A 25,508-nucleotide genomic window follows, 5' to 3' on the forward strand; every position below is an offset into this window, starting at 1 on the left:
GAGTCTCTAGTTGATATTTTTGCATTCTGTTGAAAATCAATGAGTTTCTCAACGGTTCTATATAATAGAACTGGTAAATACCTTGATAATTTTTATTCAGACATAAAATTATTGAGGTTCTTAGCAATTCTTTACATTAATGATAGAACCGCTCTTAATAGTTTCAAGCTACAATGTGATTATTATTATTTAGTGTCCAAGCAAAAAGACGGTTTACTAAACTTTAGCTTATGGAGTGTGCTTGCTAAGTTGACATAAGTGTCATTAGTGGCATCATCATGACGCACATGTGCGATTTGATTTTTCGCATTGGACTCAAAAGTTGTGTTTTATCTACACTTATTACAATGATTAGTATTTATAGTATACATAGGTTAGACAAGGCCAAGGCCCAATTCGGGTCGATTTGGCCTTACGGGAATCACAGTCGGTTCTAGGCGATTCTTAGTCTAAAGATTTTAATATACCAAGAGTGAAACCTAGATTAAGTATCAATCACACTAATGTTCCTTCATTCGGCACCCCTCAAATATCTAGCTTAGTCATTCATTACACTTACCAGCTAGCCATGTACGACTAAGTGCAAACTATGGCATATTGTATGTGTTCATTTCAGTAATTGGATCGATTTCAGGTCAGGTATTTCGGTTCGGTTTAAATTCAAATCTTCTGTTCAAATTGATTTTTACATAATTGTAAATTCATTTTTAAGTCAGGTCAAATTAGGTTTGATAATAAGGTCGGGTGAATATTTAACTGTCAGGTCAAATTAGGTTTGATAATAAGGTCGGGTGAATATTTAACTGTCAGGCCTGTTTGAACACCATACATATTACATAACATTTTCACGCATTGGCATAAAAATTGGTCTCATGTAAATTCATCTCGTATGAGACCGTAGAGTATATAATTAGCATATTTCTCTACGTGATCATTTTAACACTGTAAATGATGTAGTATTTTTAGACTATTAAAAGTGACTACTTTAAAATTGTAAGTGATCATTTTAAGGTTATAAATAAATACATATTAAGTCAGCTCAATAGACATCATAAGACAGTTTTATGTGAAATTCGTGGAAAAGCAAATGCATTTCTAAATTTGATTTAATAAATGAGAATCTTCACCCTACAATAAAGCTTAGTTCTTCAGAGGTTGCTTTCTAACTAAGACAATATTTAATTTTTAATTCGATTATCTTAATCAAAAGGAATAATTATTATTCTTGTATAAGACCGTCTCAATGTGACTCATACAAGCACCACATTAATAAAATAAAACATTAAAAAAAGTTATTTTTGTGAGAGGTCGAATTATTTATTACTTGTATAAGACTGTCTCACCGTGAAATAGACTCATACAAGCACCACATTAATAAAATAAAATATTTTAAAAACAACTATTATTGTGAGAGATCATTTCTCAAGGAGACGACCTTAAAATAAGAAACCCATATTTTTATTTTCTCTTTAAATTGTATTATTTAGGCTATTTAGCTCATATATCTTATGCATCTCCCGACGAAACCTTCTTTCACATAATTTGTGAAAAAACAATAAAATCTAAATTCATATTTATACAAAGAGATAGTTTGTTATAATGGTTTCGACTGATTCAATTAAAATGGTGTCACCCAAATAAAGAATTAGTGAATTAAAAAAGCCTTTATTTCAAAAATCTATTTTCTCCAACACCGGGAAGGAGTCGATCATCTTCTCCAATTCAGCATCATTGAATTCGTTTCTCTTTCCTTTTGATCTTTCAACCCTAAATTCCCAAATTTCTGAATCAATTTTTTCATTTTCTCACTTACGAAAATTCTCAAAATTTCTCAATCTAATTGTATTTGATTGAAATGGCGACTAGAAATCGTACAATACTGTTCCGAAAGCATAGAGATGCAATCAAAGCAGTTCGAACTCCAGATTCATCGTTAATGACTGGTGGACACAGAGGTGGAGTTGGCGGTCCCGTCATTGAAATGACTTCACTCCTTAATTCTAACGCATCTTCTTCTTCCTATACTCCTCTCAGCACCAACGATCCCTCTACATCCAGGTTAGATTTCCCTTTTTGTTAATTTTGTTGTTAGCTGCTGTTACTCTTAAATGCTGATGATCATTTTTGCTAATTTTAAATGTTTGTGGCTATTAATGCTGAGGTTTATTTTAATTTTGTATCAACGAATCGACTTGTTTTTGCAAGTGAGAGAATTTCGTTTGAAGTTTGGGTAAGGGTTGATGAGAATTTGTCTAAGTGTGTTTTTTTTGAATTTGTGATTTGCATTGTTTGTTGATGAGTGTTTTATAATGGATTTTTTCTCGTTGGGGTATGTTGTAAGATCGCCTAATCCTTGGGGTTCTTACAAGCTTTAATCTCGGATCGAAAGAAAGAACGATGAAGGGAATGAAAAGTGGTGAAGGGCGAATGAAATTGACTGAATTTTTTTTGTGTTTTCTTTTTGTTGATTTTCGAAACACCAAGTAAATGATAGTGATGGCTAAAATCGAAACTCAATATGAATCCACGTAGCAAGTAACGACGCTCTTAAAGGCACAGGTGCATGCGCCAAATACACCAAACATAAGAACTTTTGCAAATAAGACTCTAATCGAAGAATCATACAAACAACGGGGATTTGAAACAAACGTTTCGGGTTTTCTTTATCATTAATCAACTCTTCTAAAAATTACATTACATGCTAAGTTATATATAAAAAGACAACAAAACGAAAGAAACTAACTCGAAAACCGACTCCCACAACCGTGCATAACCAGCTGGAGTGACGTGTGGGAGTTATACAATGTGGCCGGTTATCACTCTTGGTAACCGTCCATTTTGTGAGTAACTTCTCACGTAGCCTCCGTCCCATTATTGCTTATTACAAAACCGACTCTTCACCACCTAATAATTCAGAAATTAACCACTTAAAATCCAAAAAATAACTACCTAATATTTCTGAAAATAACTCCTAACAACTACCTACTTTCTGATTCTTTTTGATTTCAGTACATGGAAATAACTACCTAGCTACTTGGACTAAAATGACTTCACAGAGATGATCTTCCACACGCCTAGATTGGCATCGTTTTTTTGCTGAAATTAACTTTCGTGCTTTGACTTGATATCCGTCTTTGATTTTTTGACTTCAATAACTTCCGTGCTTTGACTTGATTTCCGTCTTTGATTTCTTCCTGGCTTGTACTTCCATAGTAGCTTATTCCATACTTGCTTACGATTTTAAAATACTTAAAATACATGACCTATTTTTTTGTTTTGTTTTATTTTAATTAAAACACTAAAACATAAATGGACCGACCCTAATAATCATAAAATAAAACACAAACTAGAAACTAAACATTAAAATTCAGATTTGAAAGAAACAATGCTTGACTACAAATGATCTTTGAAAGGTGGATTAAATGAGTGCTTGTTACATGAGGGTGTGGCGCCAACAATTGCAAATAAGATTGAGTGATGGCTTGATATAATCCGCACAAAAGCTGCCCTTGTATGATGTTGTTGATGTCTTTGGATAAAACAAGCCATGAATAAAATTTTCTCCCAATTTTGAAATATTGGTAGACTTTGATTTGCAACAGGGTAGTTTTTTGATGTTTAGAATGTATTCAAGTTGAGAAGATGCCGATTTGCTAGCGCATTGGTTGATTATTTCGAATTTGAGAGTGTATGTTGTAGGAAAAGTCCAAGTCAATATATTGATATGCAAGTTGTTGTTAAGATACACAATGTCCATGAAACACTAAAGCTATTTGCAGTTTACTATTCTTGTGTATTGGTTTCAATTTGCAAATCAACTATCTTTATTTGAACTGAGTTGAGACTTAGTTCATGTCCTATCAGGTTTTTCTTGATATGCTTTCCAGTTCATTAGCAAGATGATATTAGAATATGATTCTTAAGCAAATTGGATGTTTGGGGTCCTTGGGGAGGATCAAATTAGGGAATGGGATGATGAGGATGAGGTGAAAAGGGGGAGAATGAGAGCATATGCAATTATGAACACTTAGCGAGGAACACAAGGTTTTTTTATGGTTGTACTTGTTTTCTGTTGGTGGAAAGATATGCAGTATCATGCTTTAGTATTTGTTGTGCTTTGACTTATGCTATCCGGTCAACCATGGGGTGCTTTTGAATGGTTAGACGTGACAATGGTGGTGGTGGATGAGTGCTAAAGACGGTGAGAATGATTGGGTTTCATTTGATTGAACAATATATTTTTGGTAACTTGTTGAACAAATTAACGGTCATTTAGACCTTTGAAAAAAGAAGGGGTATTAGAGTGAGATTTTAAAGAAACAAATGAAGGTTGAATTTTAAAATCAGACCACCTAAAGGTGGGTTTTAAGTTTTCTTTTTTTGGTCAAATTAGCTATCGTTTTAGTGCTGATAAGCGGTAACAGTCTTAAAGTCTCTATGTAAATGTTTGATGTATCTAAATAAGCTAAGAAAAAGGACAATGTGACAATTCTTTCTATGTATTGATTTTTTTAGTTTACTTGAATACCTGGATCAAGTTTATATGAATTTTGGAATCAAGTTCCTAATAAGTATTTCATATATCAGAATTTTTGAAATTCTAAAGACTGTGTTCATGGGCTTAGGCTATGGTGCGGTGTTATAGTTCAAGCGGCATTTGTAGGTTTACGTAATGAGCTTGGGTAAAAAAAAATATGCCTACATACACGAATAACAATTTGATTGTCAAATATCTTCTTTGCAGGGATGCATTGACAGATGGCCTACCACCAGCATGGGTGGACATTGCAGAAGAAATAACAGCAAATATACAGCGTGCTCGAATCAAAATGGCAGAGCTGGTGAAGGCTCATTCAAAGGCTTTAATGCCATCCTTTGGGGATGGGAGAGATGATCAGCGTCGGATTGAGGGTCTTACCCTAGAGATTACTGATATATTGAGGAGATCAGAGAAAAGGTTGAAAGATCTGTCACTACGTGGTCCTTCAGAGGATTCTGGTGTTCGTAAAAATGTACAGGTGGGCTTTTGATAACAGTATACATACTCCATTGCAAGATATGCCATTTTATTTGGTTTCTTCTTTTGAAATTTGAAGTTATATGTTTGTGGTATTTCATTCCATCTTAGTTGGTGCAATCAAATATGATGGCAGCTATTGATAACCTAAGGAAGAGGATGATAAAATTGATTAAATATAAAAATGCAAAAAAAATTTAAAGATAGTTTCAAGGTTTTGAAAAGCTTGTTCTCTTCAATGAGTTAGAAACTATATAAAAAACACACAGAATTTGATGCCTTCTCTAACTCTTCCCCCCTATGTATAATTGTTTTCCAACTCATCTCCAAGTTTTGCTCTAACTAGATAGCATCTTGAATTATGATGTTACTGGTCGCCCAAAGTTCCACCTTGCCTTCAATGTGGATGGTAGTATGCTTTGACTTCAGGAATAGACATAATAGGATGGCCAATGAACATGTTACCCACTTGGTTTGAACTCTGTTGAGTGAACAGTTAAGACAGTGGTGCTCTATACTTGGATGTTGGTGCGTGCTGTTCTTCCCCTTTACAGGATGATTAAGCTTCCATGAGTAATCATTACTCTTCCTGTTGCAGTCTTTAGCTTTGTTGCCATACTAAATTTTTCCCATTCTCGTGAGGAGTCCTAAAACTTTCATAGCAACTCTACTTGCTCAAATATCAATCATTGGTGGCCTTCTATTGGTGAACAGTGATGGCGACGTAAACAATTGTGTGCCCCCATTTTCTGAAACATAAGTGAAAGAAGCTCAGGTCACATTGCTTATGGCCTAATCACAGTTCACCTTTCCGGAGGTGAATCAACACATTTTGTTGAGGAATAAGTCTATCAATATTGATATCCTTAGAAAAAGAACCTTGGAAAAAGAGACCATGCAGATAATGAAATTAAGACTGACTTTCCTGAGATGTCTGTGTGCCGGTAAGTTTTCATGGAGGCACCCATTAATAGTAATGGAACCTTGTGCAAGTTTTTCCTTGGTGATGAATTACCACTTACTACCCCTTGTTCGTTTGTACTGTCTCAATTATGTGACTACATTTTTCAACTGAAATGGAAGATTACTTCCAAAACTGTGTTAAACTTCAAAATAGCTATAAGAATAAATGATCCCAGGTGGTAGTTAAATGGTCACCTTATTGAGATATGATTTAGGTGAAAAGTTAGAGTGAAATGATAAATGGTAATGGTGATTCTTTCTGAGAGTGATTCTGTTTCCTACTTAGTCATCTGAAGTAGGTTTGGACTTCAGAATAGTGGATTTCCTTGCTGGTAAACATTTACATGCTTCCTGTACATGTCCTTAACAATTTATCTCAAAATTTATGCTGAGGTGTCTTATTTATATTTTCGACTGTCACTTTTATTGTTAAATATATCTCATGTGATTGGGAATTGGGAGGATTTTATGGCAAGTGAGATTTTTTCTTTTTTCCATTTTATTCCTTTGTCTCTTTGACAACTTTTGTTTGTAGCATACTCTTATCTCTAATTCGTCAATTGGTGAGGGTCTAAGCATTTCATGGAATGCTTCACGTTCGGTGTTTTGCTAAAGCCACAAGATTCAGTGCTCTAGTTGAGCTCAGAATATTATTCGGGGTGCTAGGACCCAGGAGGTGTTTCTTTCTATATCACTAGGTCTGATCTTGGTGGGAATTTCTTCTGTTGTTTCATATAGCTCTGTTTACTAACTCCTGATGCCCATGTGATTTGTTACTCTGTTTTAACTCTTTCGTTTGTATTTGGAAAGCCTAGATCACTTAGTTAAGGCGTTTGAGTGGATTGTTCTTTTAGTTAGGCTCAACTATTGATACTCTGCGGGAACGAACACCCAACTAGTTCTTATATGCGAAGATTATGTGTCCAATATCTTTCAGTGAGAAGCTTGAGAATCATGTTTTCTTGAATTTGGGCTGGTGTCTCTGTTATGGATTAGGCTGTTTGCATAATTGCAATCAGCTGTACATGCTCATTGAAGGAACCATTGGCAGGTTCATTATTAAAAATTAATAATTCTCAGAGCCTTTAGGGGAGGCAAACATTGGGGAATGCAGAATGCTGCCTTCTTGCATGACTGAACCTTGGTTGCTTTGGGTTGAGCGTAATGAGTTCATGACTGAATTTCCTTGAGCAGATTTTCAGAATGAGTGGTATTTTACTATGGATAATGTTTCTGGGTTTAGTTTAAGTGATACTAAGACAACATTGACATGCTTTTAATTTCCCAGTAATTTTCTTTTAGCATAACTGGTTCTCTTAATATTGTATATTTCGTTCTTTTTGTTAAAGGTTTCTCTATATCTCTAAAAAAAATCAGATGTCAGATGAAATGATTTACTTCTGAATATCTTTGTGACAGCGTTCCCTTGCTACAGATCTTCAGAACCTTTCTGTAGAACTTCGTAAGAAACAGTCAACATATCTAAAACGGCTTAGGCAACAGAAGGAGGTAATGTGTGTTTTTAAGTGTTCCATTTCTGACTTGACTGCAGAAATTTGAGATGTTTGCTTCTTCATTCTTGGTACAGGGGTCTGATGACATTGACGTGGAAATGAATTTAAATGGAAGCATGTCAAAAGTTGAGAACGAATATAGCGACGTGGTACCATTCTCTGTTTCTTGATATTGGAATTACAGCATCTATATTTCTCTGTGATTGTTTGTGTAATTTTTTTGTAAGAACTTGTATAATTATTTATGACCAAACCTTGAATACCTGTTTTATGTGATAATACAAAAGCTATTGTGATAGGAATGAAGCAAGTGTAGGTGTTCAGCTCTTCTAGCTTTGCTAATCTGTCACACTTCAACAGATATTTAACATGTATTTTTGATGTGTATTTAGAAATTTTATACAATGTGGCGTATAAGTTGTGATTTATTTGGATTATTTTTTGTTCACGTTATGCAAGCAATTTTTACAAAACATGAGTATTGCGGGCCTGCGAAATCAAATTAAGTTCAAAGCAATGCAACCTATTATCAAGCTGGCTATAAACTAATTGCATGAACTTGTTTTTCCCATTCTACACCAAAAGGTTTTATGTATTACAAGCATCTAATCCTGCCAAGGTGTGAGCCCCTTAGTGGCATTGGGATAATGCGTTGTTGAAGCAATCTATTCTTGCTATTGCATGGAACAACGACATGTTGTGATAGATCTGCCCGTGATTAACTGTAGTTTTGGGCCCGAGTAATTCTTTATGGATTAAATGTTCAAGTGTTCTTGTAGTAGTTTTTGTACTATGTTTGTCTGTCTTGGCTGACACAAGCTCTTCTTGTACAGGGTTTTGACAATTATCAAGTGGCTGAGTTCAAGAAAAGTGAACATTTAACAGCAGAAAGAGAGAGAGAGATTAACCAGGTTACTACTTACCCCCTCTGTTATAAGATCAAGCATCAAACTATGCATTTGCTTAATATGTCTGATATCTGCTGGCTGTATTTGCTGATAACCCTTGTTTGCTACATAGGTTGTGCAGTCTGTGAATGAACTTGCTCAGATCATGAAAGATCTATCAGTTCTTGTGATTGACCAGGTTACTTCCTTTCTCATATGTATTGGTTCACATAAACCCATTTGTGGTGTGGTGATTGAAGTTGGCATTGCTTGCAGGGCACCATAGTTGATCGGATAGACTACAACATCCAGAACGTTGCTGCATCAGTTGAAGAGGGCTTTAAACAGCTTCAGAAAGTATTCACTTTCGTCTCACCTTTTCATCTTCTCCTTTCTCACAATTTTTTTAAGCTTTGTGCATTTTTAGAAACCATTGTCTTTTTGTCATGTTATTCCCTGAGTGTGACTGTGTTCTCTCTTCTGGGTTTTGTTTCATGTTGCAGAAGAAGTTTCATATTAGTCATGTTTTCTCAGTTTCAATAGAATTATGTAGTGGGAACAAAAAATAATTGAGGAGCCTCTTCTTTTGATTGCTGATGTTCTCTAGATAGTGGATTCTGTCTTCATGGATTGTTCTTCCTATCACCGATTTGTCTTTATACATCAAGAGAGAACTTGTTTCAGTGTTGATGTGAGTGAAAGTGCAGGGCATCACCAATTCTGTATGCAGTCCATCTCCTGGAGGAAAAAGAAAAGGACTGGCGAGTGGAAGTTATCCAAATACGGTGACAGGAAAAAGGAGAAAAAGGAGAAAATCTCGCTTAGATGTGCCCCATACTGAAGAATTAGGAACCTGAGAAAAGTATTGGAAAGACCCGAAGACAAGCATGTAACCCATTATGGGATAGGAAAAGATCCTAATGCACAGTTTAGAACCATATTACTCTGCAACTTTTGTTTTTTGAATAGAGGTTCTTTGAAGATTTTGGATATCTTAAACAATCTGCATATCACCTCTAGAGAAGTATCTCAGCTGCAAAGTTCATGTGCGTGAAAACGTGCATACCAATGTTAAGGTTGTCTTTGGAGTGATGGATCAAGTATCATAGGAGTCTATCATAGCTTTAGGAGTCCTAAGACTGAGTTCACAGTGCCTTTTGTTTCTAGGGGTTTACATGGTCCCTTTCACCTTAAGCAGTGCTGTATTAAAAAACTGAGATCACTTGCCTTTACTGTTCTAAGAAGGGTGACAATTCTAAATTAAGTACACATGACAGCGAATTCTATTGGAGCATTTTATATTCTGAGGAATCACATAGCATGAAAAAGCTTCCTGAACTTTGGACTACCCACATATCTCCACTATGTGCTTTTTCATCTTTGTAGCTGTCTTTACGGCTCACATTTGTTATCTAAACCTTAGCAGTTAGAAGAGTGAAGAGTTGGAATGTTGAGGATATTAGAAGAGGAAGAGGTAGGTTAAAAAAGATGAGCATGGGTAACAAAGGCGAAGATTGACACGAAAATTAGGGATTTGCAAGAGCATATGAAAATAGATTGAAATGAATGGAGAAGAATGTATATAGATTCTAATTGAAATCAATTTTTTTTAGTTGTAGATTAGTACTTCCTCTGTTAATGGTACAACACATTCAAAAACACGCCCACTTGATTTTATGATTCAGCAAATTCAAAGGGACAAACGGAGTACTTGATGGACCATAATAAAGTAAAATCTTTATTATAAATGATTTCCCTCATTGTTTTGTTTTGTTTCATGTTGACGATGCCATTAATGTAGAGATCAAAGTTTCGGCGTTGTTTCTATTTCCTATTTCCTACCAAATCTATTGTTAATACTTAATAGTCCCATCTTCATTTTCACATTCCAGGCTGAGAGATCGCAAAGGCAAGGAGGCATGGTACGGTGTGCAACAATTCTCATCGTGATGTGCTTTGTTATGTTGGTGCTTCTCATCCTCAAGGAGATACTATTCTAGCAAATATGCACTTTTCCCACACTTATAATATGGCGACCAAACTGATATTCAGGTCGAATGAAATCGAGAAATATATATGTTGCAAGTACTTCTGGAATTCGGGACTTGAGCCACGTGAACAAATGCTTATTTTCTGTGTCCCGGTGCTCCCCTCATTATCGTTTGTTATCCGTGATTAATTGCTCTAGTTGTGAAAATTTTGTACTATATCAAACTGGGAACCAACTCCCCATTGTTTATGATATTGAATATTGATCTGACATGAGTTACTGGGAGTAAATTGCTTTATTTGAAGAGTCATTGTTTTTATGTCAGAAACTGTGACTCTGAGTGTACTATACAAGTGCAAATTTTTTGTTCACTTTAATATTTAACTTCTCATGAATCTTTTTTTTTTATAAAATTCAGTTTGAGGGTCTATTCGAGTAAATTCATGTTGTATTTGTTGGATAATTTAGAGTATTAAGATAAGTTTTTTATATCCATAATAATAATAATAATAATAAAATAATATACGCAGCCAAGTGAAGGCACTCGGTCGAGCGTTGTAGGTGTAGCTTGACCTAGTCAAAAGTTACAATGCATGGGCAAGCTAGATCACAAAATTAATTAATTTTGTTTGAGTTAGTTGTATTAACCTACTTAATTAGTATTTTTTTAAAAAAAACCTACTTAATTAGTATACTTCAAATGCCTTGTATTTTTCAGTTTCTACAAGATTAAAAAGTATTATTCAAGCAGTAAACACTAAAGTTGTGACGGACATGATAGATCACAAAATTTCATCAATTGTCATTGACACTTCAACCCAATCAATCCAAATTTTAATTATATACAAGTTCTTCCCCTGTCTTTTTATTCTTCACAAATTGAATAAAATATCAAAAATATTGATAAAAACATAACGTAAAAATAATCTCTAATAATATACACCAAAAATCTACTCAAGAAGATTAGATCTTAATACATTTGAAGCATAAATCACTTCCTTTAGATAAGGTCCTAAGTTCGATTCTCGATCTCCTCTTCAACCCGTCCCCGTACTAAAAAAACTCACATCAATATGAAAACAAATAGTACCACTAGAGGCAAACTTTGCATACTAGTAGTAGCTAAATTGATCATAGTAGCTGGGCTTATGGGCAAATCTGTAGGAAGAGAACACTCTTCACCATTGAAGATAATCTTGGTCGGAAAACCATCCCCGCGAGCCACATTGATCCCTGGTGTTTTCATCTTCTCAAACAATATCACCGATTGCAATGTACCTGGCTGTTTAGGATCCTTTTCAGGGTTAGACCCATTTGCTTGTCCTGGAAGATAATTGTTTCCACCAGGAAAACCTTGCATAAAAATTGTGCTACTATCCCCTTGCAAAGAACTCCCATTGAAGGTATATACTCATTCGAGCCCTGTTCCTGCCTTGTCTAGCTCCGCGGCTACAAACCAATCGGAGAAATTGGTGTCTCCCCAATTGAAAAGAGTGATCCTAGATGTCCATCCACTCCGATAATCTGATAACAAATGCCAATTTATGGAGACTCCGCAATTATCACCACAAGGTAATAGGTTGTTGGTTATGGGTATATGTTTCAATGTAGCATATTTGGTGGTGATACTAGTCCGATTCTCATAAGGGATCAAAAGTGCGTAAGATGGTAAAGGGATAGCATCCGCGGTTGCATTGCAAGCTCGTGTTTGTCCAGGGTTAGGGCACCCGCAGGCACAAGTCTTGCAAGGAGCAACTGAGTCGTTAAAAAATGAAGAAAATGATACACAACATTTTGGAGGCTTTTGGCTAGTTTTGGTCTTGTTACACACCACTTGCCAACTAGCAATGGCCTCTGATTCAACTGGGAGGCCGTTTGTGCTTGGCAAGTGGCTCGGACTAACTCTAATTGGATTTCTGCATTGATAGTTCTGATTGAATGTACCGTTGATTACCCATCTTTGCGGAGGATTAAATATCGTCACATTCAGGTCAGGAGGCATCTTATAAACCTGCATCTGAAAAATGGAAATTGACTTACTCGGGTCCATAATCGAAGGCAAAATTGTACCGTTTCTACAACAATAAGGGACCGAACCTAAGGTTGGATCATTAGCCAAATTCGATGGCATGTCTATGATAGTTTGCTCGGGTTCGCAACTTAAGGCTTTGGAGAGATCAAGGCTTTGATAGAACTTGGCTTGATCACCAAATATGCATTTGGAAGTGTCTATTTTGTGAGGTGTAGCACCTTTCATAGTATAAATAAACTCATTTCTAAGCCAATGCCAACTAAGTTTCCAATTGTCTAAACGCCCTATTTGATTTTGGTTGATAATTGTAACTTGTGCCCAATAATTTGTATCATATGCTGATATTATGTCGTACACTATGCTTAAATCACCATTTTGCATAGGTTGGTATTGCTATGTTGTTTTCAATCTTGATCTAGCATTAGGATCTTGTCTACAACATGTAAACATACTAGTTTTCCCTGCAATTAAACCATCAAAAATTGTTTTTTTAATTACTTGGCTGATTCTGAGATTTGAAAGATGGTAAAATATAAATTATGGGTCCTTAAATACTAAATATATATTTATAAGAACCTAATTATTAAATATTAAAGCGTTGTTTTTTTAATTTTTTGGATGAGTTCGGGATACAGACCCCTCTTGCCTTCTTATAGGGCAGACCCTGAATAAGAACAACCGATAATACAGGCGAAATCAAGATCTAAGTGAGACGGGATCAAATTTTCATATTAAGGGCCAAAAATTACCATAATTTTATGGTAATTAATCAGTTTTGTTACATTGATAGCTTAAAATAAAACATGCAAAGGCGTTTGGCAATTGGTTGTTAGTTGTTGGTTATTGGCCTTTTAGTTAGTTGTTTGACCAGCTGAAAAATGTTGGTCGTGTTTGTATGCTTTTAAGCTAGCTGAAAAAGCCACCTGCTTATGAAGATATTTGGTAAATTTAGGTATTGGTTGTTGGTTGTTTTGCCTGTTTATTAAAAATGTATGCCTAATGCCATTGATAGTTGATAATTGATAATTAAAAATTGATGATTGATGATTCATATAATTGATAAGAAAAGCATAGTGATGAGTGATGAGATGCAAAAGTATAATTGGGGATGGGAGTATTTTTTAGGTAAATTATCAATAAGCCAAAAGTTAACAAATAAGGAGTAGTTTTTTTATTTTAGCTTAAAAGTCATCTTTTCAGCGGACTTAAAAGTTCTTTATTAAATATTTTTTTGTCAATTTGATCAACCAACAAACCAAAATCAAAAGCCAACAAAAAAGCCAATGTAAAAGACAACTACCAAACACCCCCAAAAATTAAAATCATTACCATACACCCCCAAGTATCTTTGAATTTTGGATTAAAAATTTATCTTTTTAATTATTAGTACTACCATAATTAAACTAAGTATTAATTATATGCATGGTGCCATGGTCGGATCAATATAGAGGCATAGGAGTGTACAAATTTCGTTGTACATTATGATTTGTATCAAATTTCTCAAGAAAAATTAGAAAAAATGTTAAATATATTAGGTTTAAAATGTTATAGTTCCTTCAATTTTATTCTTATTTAATCATTATAATTTATTTGGAGGACTCACGTAATTAAAATTTTGTGTCTACCACTGATTGTAATACATCCTTACTTTAAGGTCTTGGGAGTATTACTCCCTCATCCCTATCTATTTGCGTCATTTTTCATTGTTGGGTGTTGAAAATGAGTCTACCACTTTTTTAAAATTTTATCCACACATTTTTACTCCTTTTTTAATTTCATTTACACAATTCAATTTATCTTTTCTTTTGTTAACAAGTATTTACTTTTTCTTCAAAAACACTATTTGTTTCTTTGATGCTAATCACAATTCACAAGGTACAAAATAGTATACGTTTTAGTGATTCTCTCTCACCCATGTAATAAAAGTTTGATTTAATTCTTTAACTCTTTCTCCTCGGCCTATAGGGATTCACCAGCCTACCGTCGAATTATACAACACAAAAAAAATTGAGAAAAATAAACAAAGGTTACCTTGCATGGTGGGATTAGGGCATATAAACCCATCATTAACAAGGGTAATATTAGTGGGCAAAGAAACATTTTCCGGTGGAATACCAAACTCAGTACCCACCAATTGAACTTAAACACTCATTCGAGTTAAATCGCCGGCTGTCTCGATAGCAGTCTTTAAATTAGCCACAGGATATCCAGTAAAAATAGTGCCATTAGAAACATTAGCAGGCAAAGGAGAACCATCTAATAGTATAGCATTAGAAGTTGACACTAATAGTTCTCCATTTTGAAACCCTACAAAAACTCTCCATGAGTTTAACTCTTTTAAACCATTATTTTGAATGTAAATTGTGGATTGGAACTTGTATGGTTGATGCTTTGGGTTTGAGTCGATTAGGTTCGGAGGAAGTTGTTGGCCTCGTGTGTACGTGTATTGTAAAAATATATTATTGCATGTGGACAGATGTTGGGTTGGAGTTGGGTTTGATTTTGGGATATTGATATTGGAAAAGAAGAGAACAAGAGAAATAAAGTTATGACTAGACATGTATAGCAAGTTAGGGGTTTATTGGAAGTCTGAATCCAACCTTTAACTATATGGGCTTTAAACAGGTTGAGTCCTAAACCATAGCTTATGGAGAGTTTGATCTCCATGTTTGAGTTGGAATGGAAGTTTGAGAGAGTTTAAGTATAGTTAGAATGATTAATTAGTGTAGATGAACACATAAGTTTGAGAGAGTTTAATATAATTAGAATGATTAATTAGTGTAGATGAAGACATATTGCTTGTAAGAAAAAAATATTAGAATTTATAAGAGTTGCATACTTGCATAAATGAAAGGGATATAGTGATGTAAGGATTAAGAATTGGTCTATTGTGTTGAATTAGTCTTTTGACTAAGTATATAATTTTACACTAATATACATTTGATGATTGGTGAATTTATGCTCAAAAGATTTCAAGATTGATAGCTATCTTTTGGGTTTTGAATTACAATTGTTTATATATAAAAAGTATTTATTAGATTACATGGGTTTTATTTTGAAGATCTTGCAAATAAATTATAATGTTTAATATTAAGGATCGATAAGAAAACAATTTTTGTTTCTATGAAGATATGGTTGCAAAATTTTCCGTATATAAAATGCTGACGTATTTTCTTGGGTTGGAGGGAGTAACAATTTACCGGTGTTGAAAATCGAGTCTTATATTAATTGAAGCAAACATCAAAAATTTGAAACAAATAAGTATTTTAACAAAAAAAATAAAAAAAATGAGCTTTAGGTAATCTTAATTCCAAAAATAAGTGTCTCCATACCCGAATCTAAGATCAGGTATGTTCACAGTTATTAACAACAAACAAAAAGTTGGTAAAAAAAAATCAAAATTGTTTGTTCGCAGTTAATAACTGCGAACAAAAGGGAGATAATGTTATATGTTTAGAAGGGACAAAAAACAAAAAAAAATTGTTTGTTCTTGTTAACTGCGAACAAACATAATTTTCAATTTTTTGTATTTTCTAAAGTTATGAAATTATCTCTTTTTTGTTCGCAGTTATTAATTGCGCACAAACAATTTATCGTTTTTGACCAATTTTTTTATTTGCTGTTAGTAATTGCGAACATATCTGACATTAGACTCGACCATGAGATGCATATTTTTAGAATTAATTTAGTTGAAGCTATTTTTTTCTTTTTTTAAAAAAATTGCTTGTTTGTTTCGGTCTTTGGCAAACTATCACTTGTTCCGGTTCGATTTTCTTTTCCATTCTGTCACTCACCCTATTTATAGTTCCAAGGGAATCAAAAACCCCGCCCGTTGAATCCAGGCAATTTTCTGCTCAGAGGAAGAAAATCGATCCACGAAAATGAGAGCAAGTACAATGGTGGCGGAAGCAATTTGGAAAGGAATTGAGTCAACTCGTTCAGGTTTTTCTACGTACAATTGCCCTAATTTCAAATCCATTTCATCTGCTTCTTTCATTTTGTTTTCTCAACTTCATAATGTATTTGACAATCAACTCGAGAAAATTGACAATGGAAGAAGTTGATTTAAGACAGTGACTGATGATCAACTGGGAGTGTTAGTATATTCCTCATATCTTCGATTTGATCTCACATTGATTTTCAATTGTATCAAGCTTAGCTTGGTAATGTTAATTTATCTTTGCTATGTAAGTCCAGATTGCACTTTTTGTTTGGGAGAAACTTTGAGCGAGCTACAAGGATTGTGGATCAACGTGGTGTTAAGAGACTCTATGGAGTACCCAGTGGTCGAACCATTTTTCAGGTTCTTCTCTTAATTCTTTTTATTTTTTTTGTCAATTTCTTGATTTTACAATGTTAATTTGTTTTCGTTGCGGTGAAGTTGTAAGGTTGTATAATCTACTCTAAATTATTTTAGAATAATATGTGAATTATAGTCGTTTATAACTTTTTGTGAATTGGTGTTTATTTTCTGTGAATTACAAAGTATTCAAGTCTACGTTGTTCGGCCAAATTTCGGAATTCCGACTATTTAATCTAAAATTATGACTGTGATTTGGCCTAAAGCAATAGACTTTGATACTTTGATGGATTTAAAAAAGTGCCAAATTTTTGAGACTATAATTAGCAAATCATTTTTTATATTATTTTTTTTTAATTCGGGGTAGGCTAGAAATCCCTACAAAGGAAGGAGGAAGTTGATCATTGATCTAGGTGTGAGAATCGAGCCTTGTCATAAGGTTGAAGCGAAAACTTCAATGGTTAGGGTAGTAGGTCTGGAGCGGGTAGAATCCTTCTTCACGAACAATGAAAAGTTTCTCGTCGAAGCAGCAAGTTGCCGGCACTTATCAGACTAGGTGTTGGGATGGTTCCATCCCACATATATGAATTAAAGATGTACACACTTTATAAGTCATTAGAGTCTTTCCTCTTATTGTCATATGATTTTGTGATGGTATCTATGTGGCTTATGAAGTGTATGCACTTTGAGTTTTCCCGATAATATGCTGGCATTCTCAATAAGTCCAGTCTAATTTAACACTAGGTGATCATAAAGATGGTATTTACTATTTGCGTTTGAATATTTCCTATAAGATAGTATAGGATCTCCTTTATCGGAATCTTGTAAAGAAAGGAACCGAGCCTGCATCTCCGTTGTGCCCCATCTGTGCTCTTGGTGGGTATCTGCCTTAATTTAGGAATGATAATAAACACTTGATCTAATAAAACCAACTGGTAGCACTGGTTAGATGAATCAACGTGAAAAATCATTGCTAAATAGTACTCTTTTTTCTTTGTTGAATTAGGTTGTTGGAGAATCTCGGAAGAAAGAAGAATATTTATGCTTTGCAGAGAATTACTGTGGGTGCTACTCATTTTTTTATGACATTGTGAACAGAGGGGAACAACTTTGTGTAAGTTGAAGTTGTAAACTTATTCATGTTTATTTTATATTTCAGTTCTTCGGTTTTGAAGTGCAGTGAACTATACTAAAATAGATCATTAAATCACGTGCACGTTTTATTTGTGTGAAGTTGCTGATGATGTTTAAAACCAGGATAAATGGAAAACAACCTCTTTTTGTCATCTCTAACAAGGGTGAGGTTGCGCATATCCCTGACCCCCCAAAACCCCGATTAGTTGGGAGCCACTTGGATGTGTACGAGTCCTAGAAATAACAGTTTGTGATTGTGTTGTTAGTGTAAGCACCAGTTGGCGGCGAGACTTGCTTCATGTTTAGGAGTATGTATAGAAGTCAAGCTTCCTGATGAAGAGATTGCTATGTTGCTCTCAAAGCTGTGACTGCACTGCTTTTTTATTCTTCTATCAGTGATTTGAGACTGGAGTAGCTGCTTCTTAAGCTAATTCAGGTGATCTTGCTATAAACCTTAAGCATTAGATAGTAATCTTGCTGAACCTTGAGCATTAGATAGCTGATAAGAATTTCAGAAGTCTTGTCTAGTTTCGAATATTTCGGTTTTATGCATGAAGATGAATCATTATCGTAATTTATATCCTTGCTAGTAACATTTATAGTTCTTTGATTGCGAATGTTAATAGTGAAATAGCTTTTAAATTATGTGTACCTTTCATTTTTATGAAGTTATAAACGATTTGGTATCAACAATTGACAATGATAAAGTTTCATAAATCTGATCTCTCTAAATCCCGCCTACATGAGATTCGTTAAATGATATGATTGAAGTAATGAAATGTTGAAATCGGGAATTTGTGATAAGATGTAGTTTTTGAGATTGGACAAACAACTATTGATGTTATTTGAACATTTGACAAACCAAGGGGCATGAATATCCAATAAGGCCTTATAATTTTCCGATTACATCAAAAATGCAATTATTTATCTATTAAAAAATTGAAAATTTTCAAATGCCACACATTGAGAGTTTTACCACATAGATTTATGTGATTTGCTAATTTTGATTATTTGGTAAGTTATTTTTACACCATGTCATTTTCTACCAATTAAAATAAAAAAAAATCAAATGTCTAATTAGCTATGTTTATATGGAGTTAATTCAATAAAATATAAATTTGCTTTTTATTACATAGCAAAATGATATAAATTGCAATAGCATGTATTTAAAGAAGGTATGATAATCTAATAATTTTGTTGTAATAAATATATTTACGTAATTTAGTTTCCTATTTACTCGAAATATTTTTTTTAAAAAAAATCAAAACATTGACCATCCATTAACTTCTATATATATGTAGCTAAATATTTAAAGTAATATGTTCTAATTGTTTCCGATTGATTTAAATAATTGTAAATTTTGTAATATCTTCACTTTTAAATTGTTATCATTAGTTTATATCTATTGTATTTTATTTATATGTAACTACACATTTACACATCCGTCCATTACACAGGACATATATCTAATTACCTTTACTTATCCAAATTATTAAAGCATTGAGTCACATAACTATTATAAACAAGATTAAGTTTTTTTTATCAAATCATTACATTTTTACGATCATCCTTTTCTTGGCAAAATAAAGATGCAATTGCTATGGTTAACAACAAACTCGCATAAATTTTCTGAAGACGTTGACAAAAACATTTAGAATCGTGTCAAGTACTATTCTGTGTACGGATGAGATAAAAATTAAAGAAAGTGATTTAAATTAGTAAAAAAATAACTTGCACATAATAGAGAAAAAATAATTGGGCAAACTTCATGTCACACACTAGAAGGAAAATGAGCCGAAGGGAGCAATTATTCAATTTGACTCCGTGGTAATAAAATCAGTTGTCATATGAGATCGATTATGTCTTATTTGGCTACTCCATAGCAACAATTTTTATATATGAAAAATCGAAATCAAGTGACGTAATTACAAAATATGTAAAGATAATAGCCTAATACTCTTGAGACTTGATTTCATAATAGCCAAAAATTGCCAAGCTACATTGCATGAAAATGATGTAAAAAAAGTACCCGTAGATAATATCATACATTTATGAAGAATTCAAACAACTTACTTCACAGAAAGCCAACAAGCTTAACTTTCTAGCCATCTTGGGCCTTGTGGAAAATGAGAGAGCTATAACAGGCACAGCCGGATTATGAAGCATGCAAGTCTAGTGTTTAGAGTCGGGGATAATAGGTTCCCAGGTTACACGGATGAAGGCTTGCCACATAAAAAAATAACACAAAATGAACTATCATACCTACTAACATTGCTAAAGGATTTTCTTTGGATGGAACATAATCTAATTACAAAATAAGTTGATTCTAACAATCTCCATCATTTGCAATCATCGAGCGTCACGCATTTGCTTTTACTCTCCTCATCATATCAACGAATTCTCCAAAAACTGCAACAAAAGGAGCAAATTACAATCCAGTAGAACAAAAGCACCAGTTGACACAACAGCACTTGAAATAAAATTTGATGCATAAAAGAGTAAATATGATGATGAAAGGGTACATTCAGGTGAGTGAACAATATATTTTCACCAAATTTGAAGTAAAATATAAACTCCGATTTCAGGAGGATGCAAATACCAAGGTCTGAGTCATGGGGTCCTGGAGATGCCTCTGGATGATACTGGAGAGACATGAGATTCTTCGATGGAAAGGCAAGACCTGCACAGCTCCCGTCATTAAGATTGACGTGCGTCACTTCAACTCCCTCGGGAAGTGAGGCAGGGTCTACTGCGTAGTTATGATTCTGTCACGCAATAAAAAAAGTAAGCTGTTAAAATGCTCAACAGAGACAAAAACAACTTCATGTACCCCAGATATATCTAGAATTACTGTCAAATAAATTCTCAGACCTACTGCATACATTGAATTATTGTCTAATATGATAATATAAACGCAAAATCTTCATAAATAGGCAATAACAGTTCATATACCCCAAAAATATCTACAAAAATATGAACAGAAAGTGAATCTTGAAAAGAATCGTAACTCTAATATGCTACTATGAAGTTTTTCATGTTCTGCATTATGCAGCTGGCAAGGCTATTCAACATCACTAATGTATGAAACAAAGTGTTGGCAGCATTTTTTGGTATAAAGGCCTTTTGCAGACAGCAGTCTGTGGTCCGAATAACAAAGTGAATAAGTAGACTGCGGGGAGGTTATGCAAGGGAAAAGGTGAAGGAAACAACCAGACAAAGGAGATAAACATATATGAAACAATATGACAACAACGAATCACTTGGAGATCAATACCTGTGCACTAATTTCAACTTGTCCATTTCTCATATTATGAACAGGGTGATTTCCTCCATGATGACCAAACTTCATTTTGAAAGTTTTACCACCCAATCCCTGGCCTAACAACTGATGGCCCATGCAGATTCCGAAAATGGGAACCTGTCCAATCAACTCCTTCACTGTATCAACAGCATATGGTACTGCCGAAGGATCACCTGGACCATTACTGAAAAGAACGCCATCTGGTTGCATTTTCAGTGTCTCTGATGCTGGCCATGTTGAAGGAACGACAGTAATCTTGCATCCATATGAGGCCAGGCGCCTCAGAATGTTATGTTTGATGCCAAAATCATAGGCAATCACCTTCATTTTTATACACAGCCAAAATCAGTAACAATAAAAAGGTCATCCAAACTAGTTAACAGAGTCAATACAACTTATGTACCCTAAGACTTTCTGCAGGTTTCCCATCTGTATTGAATTCCCATTCATCATTGGTTTTGTTAACCCACTCATAAGGAGCTTGACAAGAAACACCACTTATTAAATCGACACCTGCCAAATGTAGCTGGAATTAAAGCTAGCAGTTTTTAGAAAGCCTTTTCTGTTCAGAATAGGAACAGAAGATTACCAACAATGTCCCAAGAACGAGCCATTTCCAAAAGTTCTTGGTCTGATTTTGATTCTGTGCTCAATACACCAATAAGGCTCCCATCTTCTCTCAATCTACGAGTGATAGCACGAGTGTCAACATCATCTAATCCACAAACCAAAAAGTTAGACACAAAAGTCATATGTGGCAAATGAAAACAAATTGCAGAATCTAAGCTTCCATGGTTTTAGCTAATGACTTACATATACCCATAATGTTCCTTTTGGCTAAATAATCTCCAAGTGTCTCAGCACATCTCCAGTTCGATGTGCTGCAAGAACAAGTAATATATGACCACTCAAAATGTCAAATTTCAGAAAAAGTATTATCTTGAGAAAAATAGCATCTTCAATCTTCACAAGATAGTAAATGGAAGCGAACCAACCTAATGCTTAAACTTTTGATTACTAGACCACCAAGAAAGCATTGTGTTGACTCTTCATCCTCTGAAATGAATTTGTCTCCACTTTGGTTACACATCCTTGATACATATTAGAATTAAATTGGCAGCAGAAAAGTTAAAATGTACTCACCAAAATTGACACCAGTATTCCCTATATGAGGATTTGTCATCAATACAAATTGCCCAGCATAACTCGGGTCAGTTAAAATTTCCTGATATCTGAAACATAAAACAGTGGTTTAAGACTGTTAGTTAAGCTGAAGGTGGGAGCATTGATGGCCAGACAACAGTTGATTTTCCGCTCACCCTGTCAGTGAAGTATTGAAAACCACTTCACCAACTTGTGTTCCAGAAGCACCAAATGATTTAGCCTTCCAAATGGAACCATCCTCGAGCACAAGTCTAGCATCTGATACCTTCCATGGCCTCCCTCCCAACCCTACATTTTAATGTAGTTGCAGATATAGTTTAACCATATATAGAAAGGAGGAGGGGCAGTGGAAATCTCAGTACTAAAGGAAAAATGATTTGAGCTGAAAACTAGGCATAATTAAGTAATACACATTATGGAGACAGCAATCAATTTACCACCTAGAAAGAAAATACAAACAACTATATGAGTGAGGATATCCATGTGTCCACAAGTATAATCATTCATGGGTTTCATTGGTGGACATGATAGTTATTGTGTACCCTTCCCCTTCCTTTAAAAGTTTCAATACAAGCAATAATCATTTGTCATTTGTCATACGTACCACCTACAACTGAACCTATTTTACTAATAAAGTTATTTAGTCGGTCACATATAGCAGTCTTGTATAGAGATACAAAAATAAGTCAAGTTTTTCACTTCCACAAAATAATAATGAGTTCTTATTCACTTCCACCATATCCACCACTTCTATTCCATTCTACCACCCTCCATTTCTCCACATATTGCTAATCACTCCATGAATTAACAGCTAACCTCCATTCCACTTCCACACAAAAAAATGATCTGAAATTGATTCGAGAACAAATCAAGCAACGACGTCCATTCCACAAAAATCACTTTTCCATATACAAAAGGGATAAACATCAACCACAACCACTTCCATTAACCTAATACATCAGTTCTAATCTCTCTTCAAATTAATTCATCAAACAATTATTAAAAAAACAATACAACTTGTTCTAATTAGAACTTAATTTACAATAATACTACACAAACCTGGAACAGAAGCATTCTCTGAGAGAGATACAGAACATTTGACGCTGAATAAGCTGTGTTGTGGTTTATTAGATACTGGAATCGACATAGCCACAACCAAATTAATTGCTCTACATGCCATTGCCATCTTTAGGAGGATCCAGGGTTTCAGAGTCCCATGGGAACCAACAAAAACAAAAAACACATATTTAGCCATAGCAAAATCAATCCACATTTCAAGAGCTCTACCATCTTCCTGAACTCGTTTTAAAAAAAAACAAGACAACAATATACTAACATTATAATATACAAACGGAAACAAAGAACTAACCAAAGAGATTCAGCTCAAAGGCTGTAGCTAAGAAAAAACTTCTAGAATTGATTGCCACTAACTTTTTGTCAATGTTACCACAAGAAGCTAAAGATCAAAAAAAAGTTCCATTTACAGATTATGAAAGAACAATGGAAAGTAAGAAAAAAAAAAGAAAAAAAAAAAGGAAAGTGCAGCAGTACTTTGTCTATTGATAAACTCTCAAACTACATTCATGTGCCTAATATAAGAAATCAATGATAAAGATCAAAAAAGATAAATTAAATACAATTAAAATTTATATTCAATCAACATTCTACACTCAAAAATAAATCAAAAGATAATAAAATTAAAGATGAATAAGCAATAAATCAATAAAAACATCCTATAAAATTGAATTTCTCAAATCAAGAAACACTAATATTTTGGGATAAATCATATCTAAAATTGGAGATTTCAAAATGTCTAAATTTAATGATAAATATTAAATAAACACACTAACATTAACAAACACATTAACATTAACAAATATTCAATTATTCAAAGAAGATAAACATAAAATGTCAAAAAATAACATTATAATAAAATTCAAGAATATAAAAATGAAGATTAAGATTAAAATATTAAAACATCAAGATTAAGATTAAAAATTAGAACATAAAAATTAAGATTAAGATTAAAGATTAAAGAACATTTTATTGAGTAAAAAATACCTTAAAACAAAAAAAAAAAAAAAAACTGATTTCAGAAGACAGACGGATAGTCGCGGCAGTGGCTGGGGCCAAGAGGGAGGCGACAGGCGACGGAAGTGGCTGGGGCCAGGTGGCAGGGGGCGGCTGAGGTGGCTGCTGGCTGGGTAAGTTTTAGGGTTTAGCTTTTAGGGTTTTATCCGCACCTGTTTATTGCTAGAGGATGATAATTGGCAGGAAAAAAAAAAAAAAAAAAAGAGGGTAAAGAAAAAAAAACTTCAGTTTTTGGATTTAGGTTTATCCGCCTTGCTTATTGTTAGATCTTGTAAAAGACGGTCATTTTAAGAAATTATTTTTAAATGGGTTGATTTATTACATGTTTTTAAAAATATTATAAGTAGGCATTAAAAATAATGTAATTAGATATTTTTAAATAGACATTAATCTTTAATGAGTTGGACTTTCAAATAAACTGTCTCTCAAGAGACTAGCTGCTTGGTTTTTTTCTCTCGTCCTAATTTTTATGGCCAATTCATTTTTGTCTTTTCTTTGGTTCTATAAAATTGAAAAAAATAAGCTTATATTTTATAAAAAATTTTGAATAAGTCCTGAGAATTTTTAATTATAAAAATAAGTGTTTTTATGTCAAAGCTAAGATCAAATATTAATTCATTGTTACTAATGACGAACAAAAAAACTGATCAAAAAAGTCAAAATCCTTTATTCGTTGTTACTAACAACGAACAAAAGAAAACAATGTTATAACATTTGGAAGGACAACAAAAATTCAATGTCATGAATGGGAACAAACAATTGCTTTACTATTTTTTTTGTCCTTCCAAAGAATATGCATTGACTTTCATTTGTTCGCTTTTTTGTTTGCTCTTAGTAATAGCGAACAAAAGTCGTGGTAATTTTTTTTCCTTATAGCGAAAAAGCCTTGACCTTACGCTCGAACACGAAGATAATTTTTTTAATAAATATTCTTTTAATTTTGTAAGATATAATTTTATATATTAAAGCAATATGAAAGTAATAGTAATAATTAAAATAAGGTATAATTCTATGACCTAAATTATTTTTTCGGTACAGGGTCGATCTCGAGAAGATAGGGCTAGCGAAGGGTAGCGAGAAATGAACTCAAGATCTAATTGTTAAGTTAATAAAAA

General features: G+C 33.8%; 3 protein-coding genes and 1 pseudogene across 6 annotated transcripts; 2 read left to right on the forward strand and 2 right to left on the reverse strand.

Moving 5' to 3' along the window:
* The first annotated feature begins 1,627 nt into the window (after positions 1-1,627).
* LOC130827186 (syntaxin-42-like) lies at positions 1,628-10,799 on the forward strand. The gene is made up of 8 exons (XM_057692840.1): positions 1,628-2,058; positions 4,745-5,018; positions 7,400-7,489; positions 7,569-7,643; positions 8,328-8,405; positions 8,515-8,580; positions 8,658-8,738; positions 10,274-10,799. The coding sequence occupies exons 1-8, from the start codon at positions 1,856-1,858 to the stop codon at positions 10,379-10,381; spliced, it is 975 nt and encodes a 324-aa protein (XP_057548823.1). The 5' UTR covers positions 1,628-1,855; the 3' UTR covers positions 10,382-10,799.
* A 635-nt stretch (positions 10,800-11,434) lies between these two features.
* LOC130826677 (COBRA-like protein 7) lies at positions 11,435-14,963 on the reverse strand (annotated as a pseudogene).
* A 1,205-nt stretch (positions 14,964-16,168) lies between these two features.
* Positions 16,169-18,537, forward strand: LOC130827125 (uncharacterized). 3 transcript variants are annotated; one of them, XM_057692748.1, is made up of 5 exons: positions 16,169-16,345; positions 16,478-16,499; positions 16,601-16,706; positions 17,710-17,817; positions 17,938-18,537. In XM_057692748.1, the coding sequence occupies exons 1-5, from the start codon at positions 16,285-16,287 to the stop codon at positions 18,073-18,075; spliced, it is 435 nt and encodes a 144-aa protein (XP_057548731.1). In that variant the 5' UTR covers positions 16,169-16,284; the 3' UTR covers positions 18,076-18,537. The 3 variants fall into 3 exon arrangements, with proteins under 3 accessions (XP_057548731.1, XP_057548733.1, XP_057548732.1); XM_057692750.1 differs by having other exon boundaries at positions 17,961-18,537; XM_057692749.1 differs by having other exon boundaries at positions 18,104-18,537.
* Positions 18,538-19,849: 1,312 nt separating this feature from the next.
* On the reverse strand, positions 19,850-24,619 carry LOC130827124 (carbamoyl-phosphate synthase small chain, chloroplastic). 2 transcript variants are annotated; one of them, XM_057692746.1, is made up of 12 exons: positions 24,364-24,591; positions 23,672-23,758; positions 23,362-23,488; positions 22,458-22,590; positions 22,282-22,370; positions 22,134-22,194; positions 21,952-22,019; positions 21,728-21,853; positions 21,542-21,651; positions 21,112-21,459; positions 20,437-20,602; positions 19,850-20,246 (listed from the first exon to the last, which is right to left on the reverse strand). In XM_057692746.1, the coding sequence occupies exons 3-12, from the start codon at positions 23,486-23,488 to the stop codon at positions 20,197-20,199; spliced, it is 1,278 nt and encodes a 425-aa protein (XP_057548729.1). In that variant the 5' UTR covers positions 23,672-23,758; positions 24,364-24,591; the 3' UTR covers positions 19,850-20,196. The 2 variants fall into 2 exon arrangements, with proteins under 2 accessions (XP_057548729.1, XP_057548730.1); XM_057692747.1 differs by lacking the exon at positions 23,672-23,758 and having other exon boundaries at positions 24,364-24,619.
* Positions 24,620-25,508: the final 889 nt, after the last annotated feature.

This window comes from Amaranthus tricolor, chromosome 11 (genome assembly GCF_026212465.1).
Source record: "Amaranthus tricolor cultivar Red isolate AtriRed21 chromosome 11, ASM2621246v1, whole genome shotgun sequence".
NCBI lineage: Eukaryota > Viridiplantae > Streptophyta > Magnoliopsida > Caryophyllales > Amaranthaceae > Amaranthus > Amaranthus tricolor.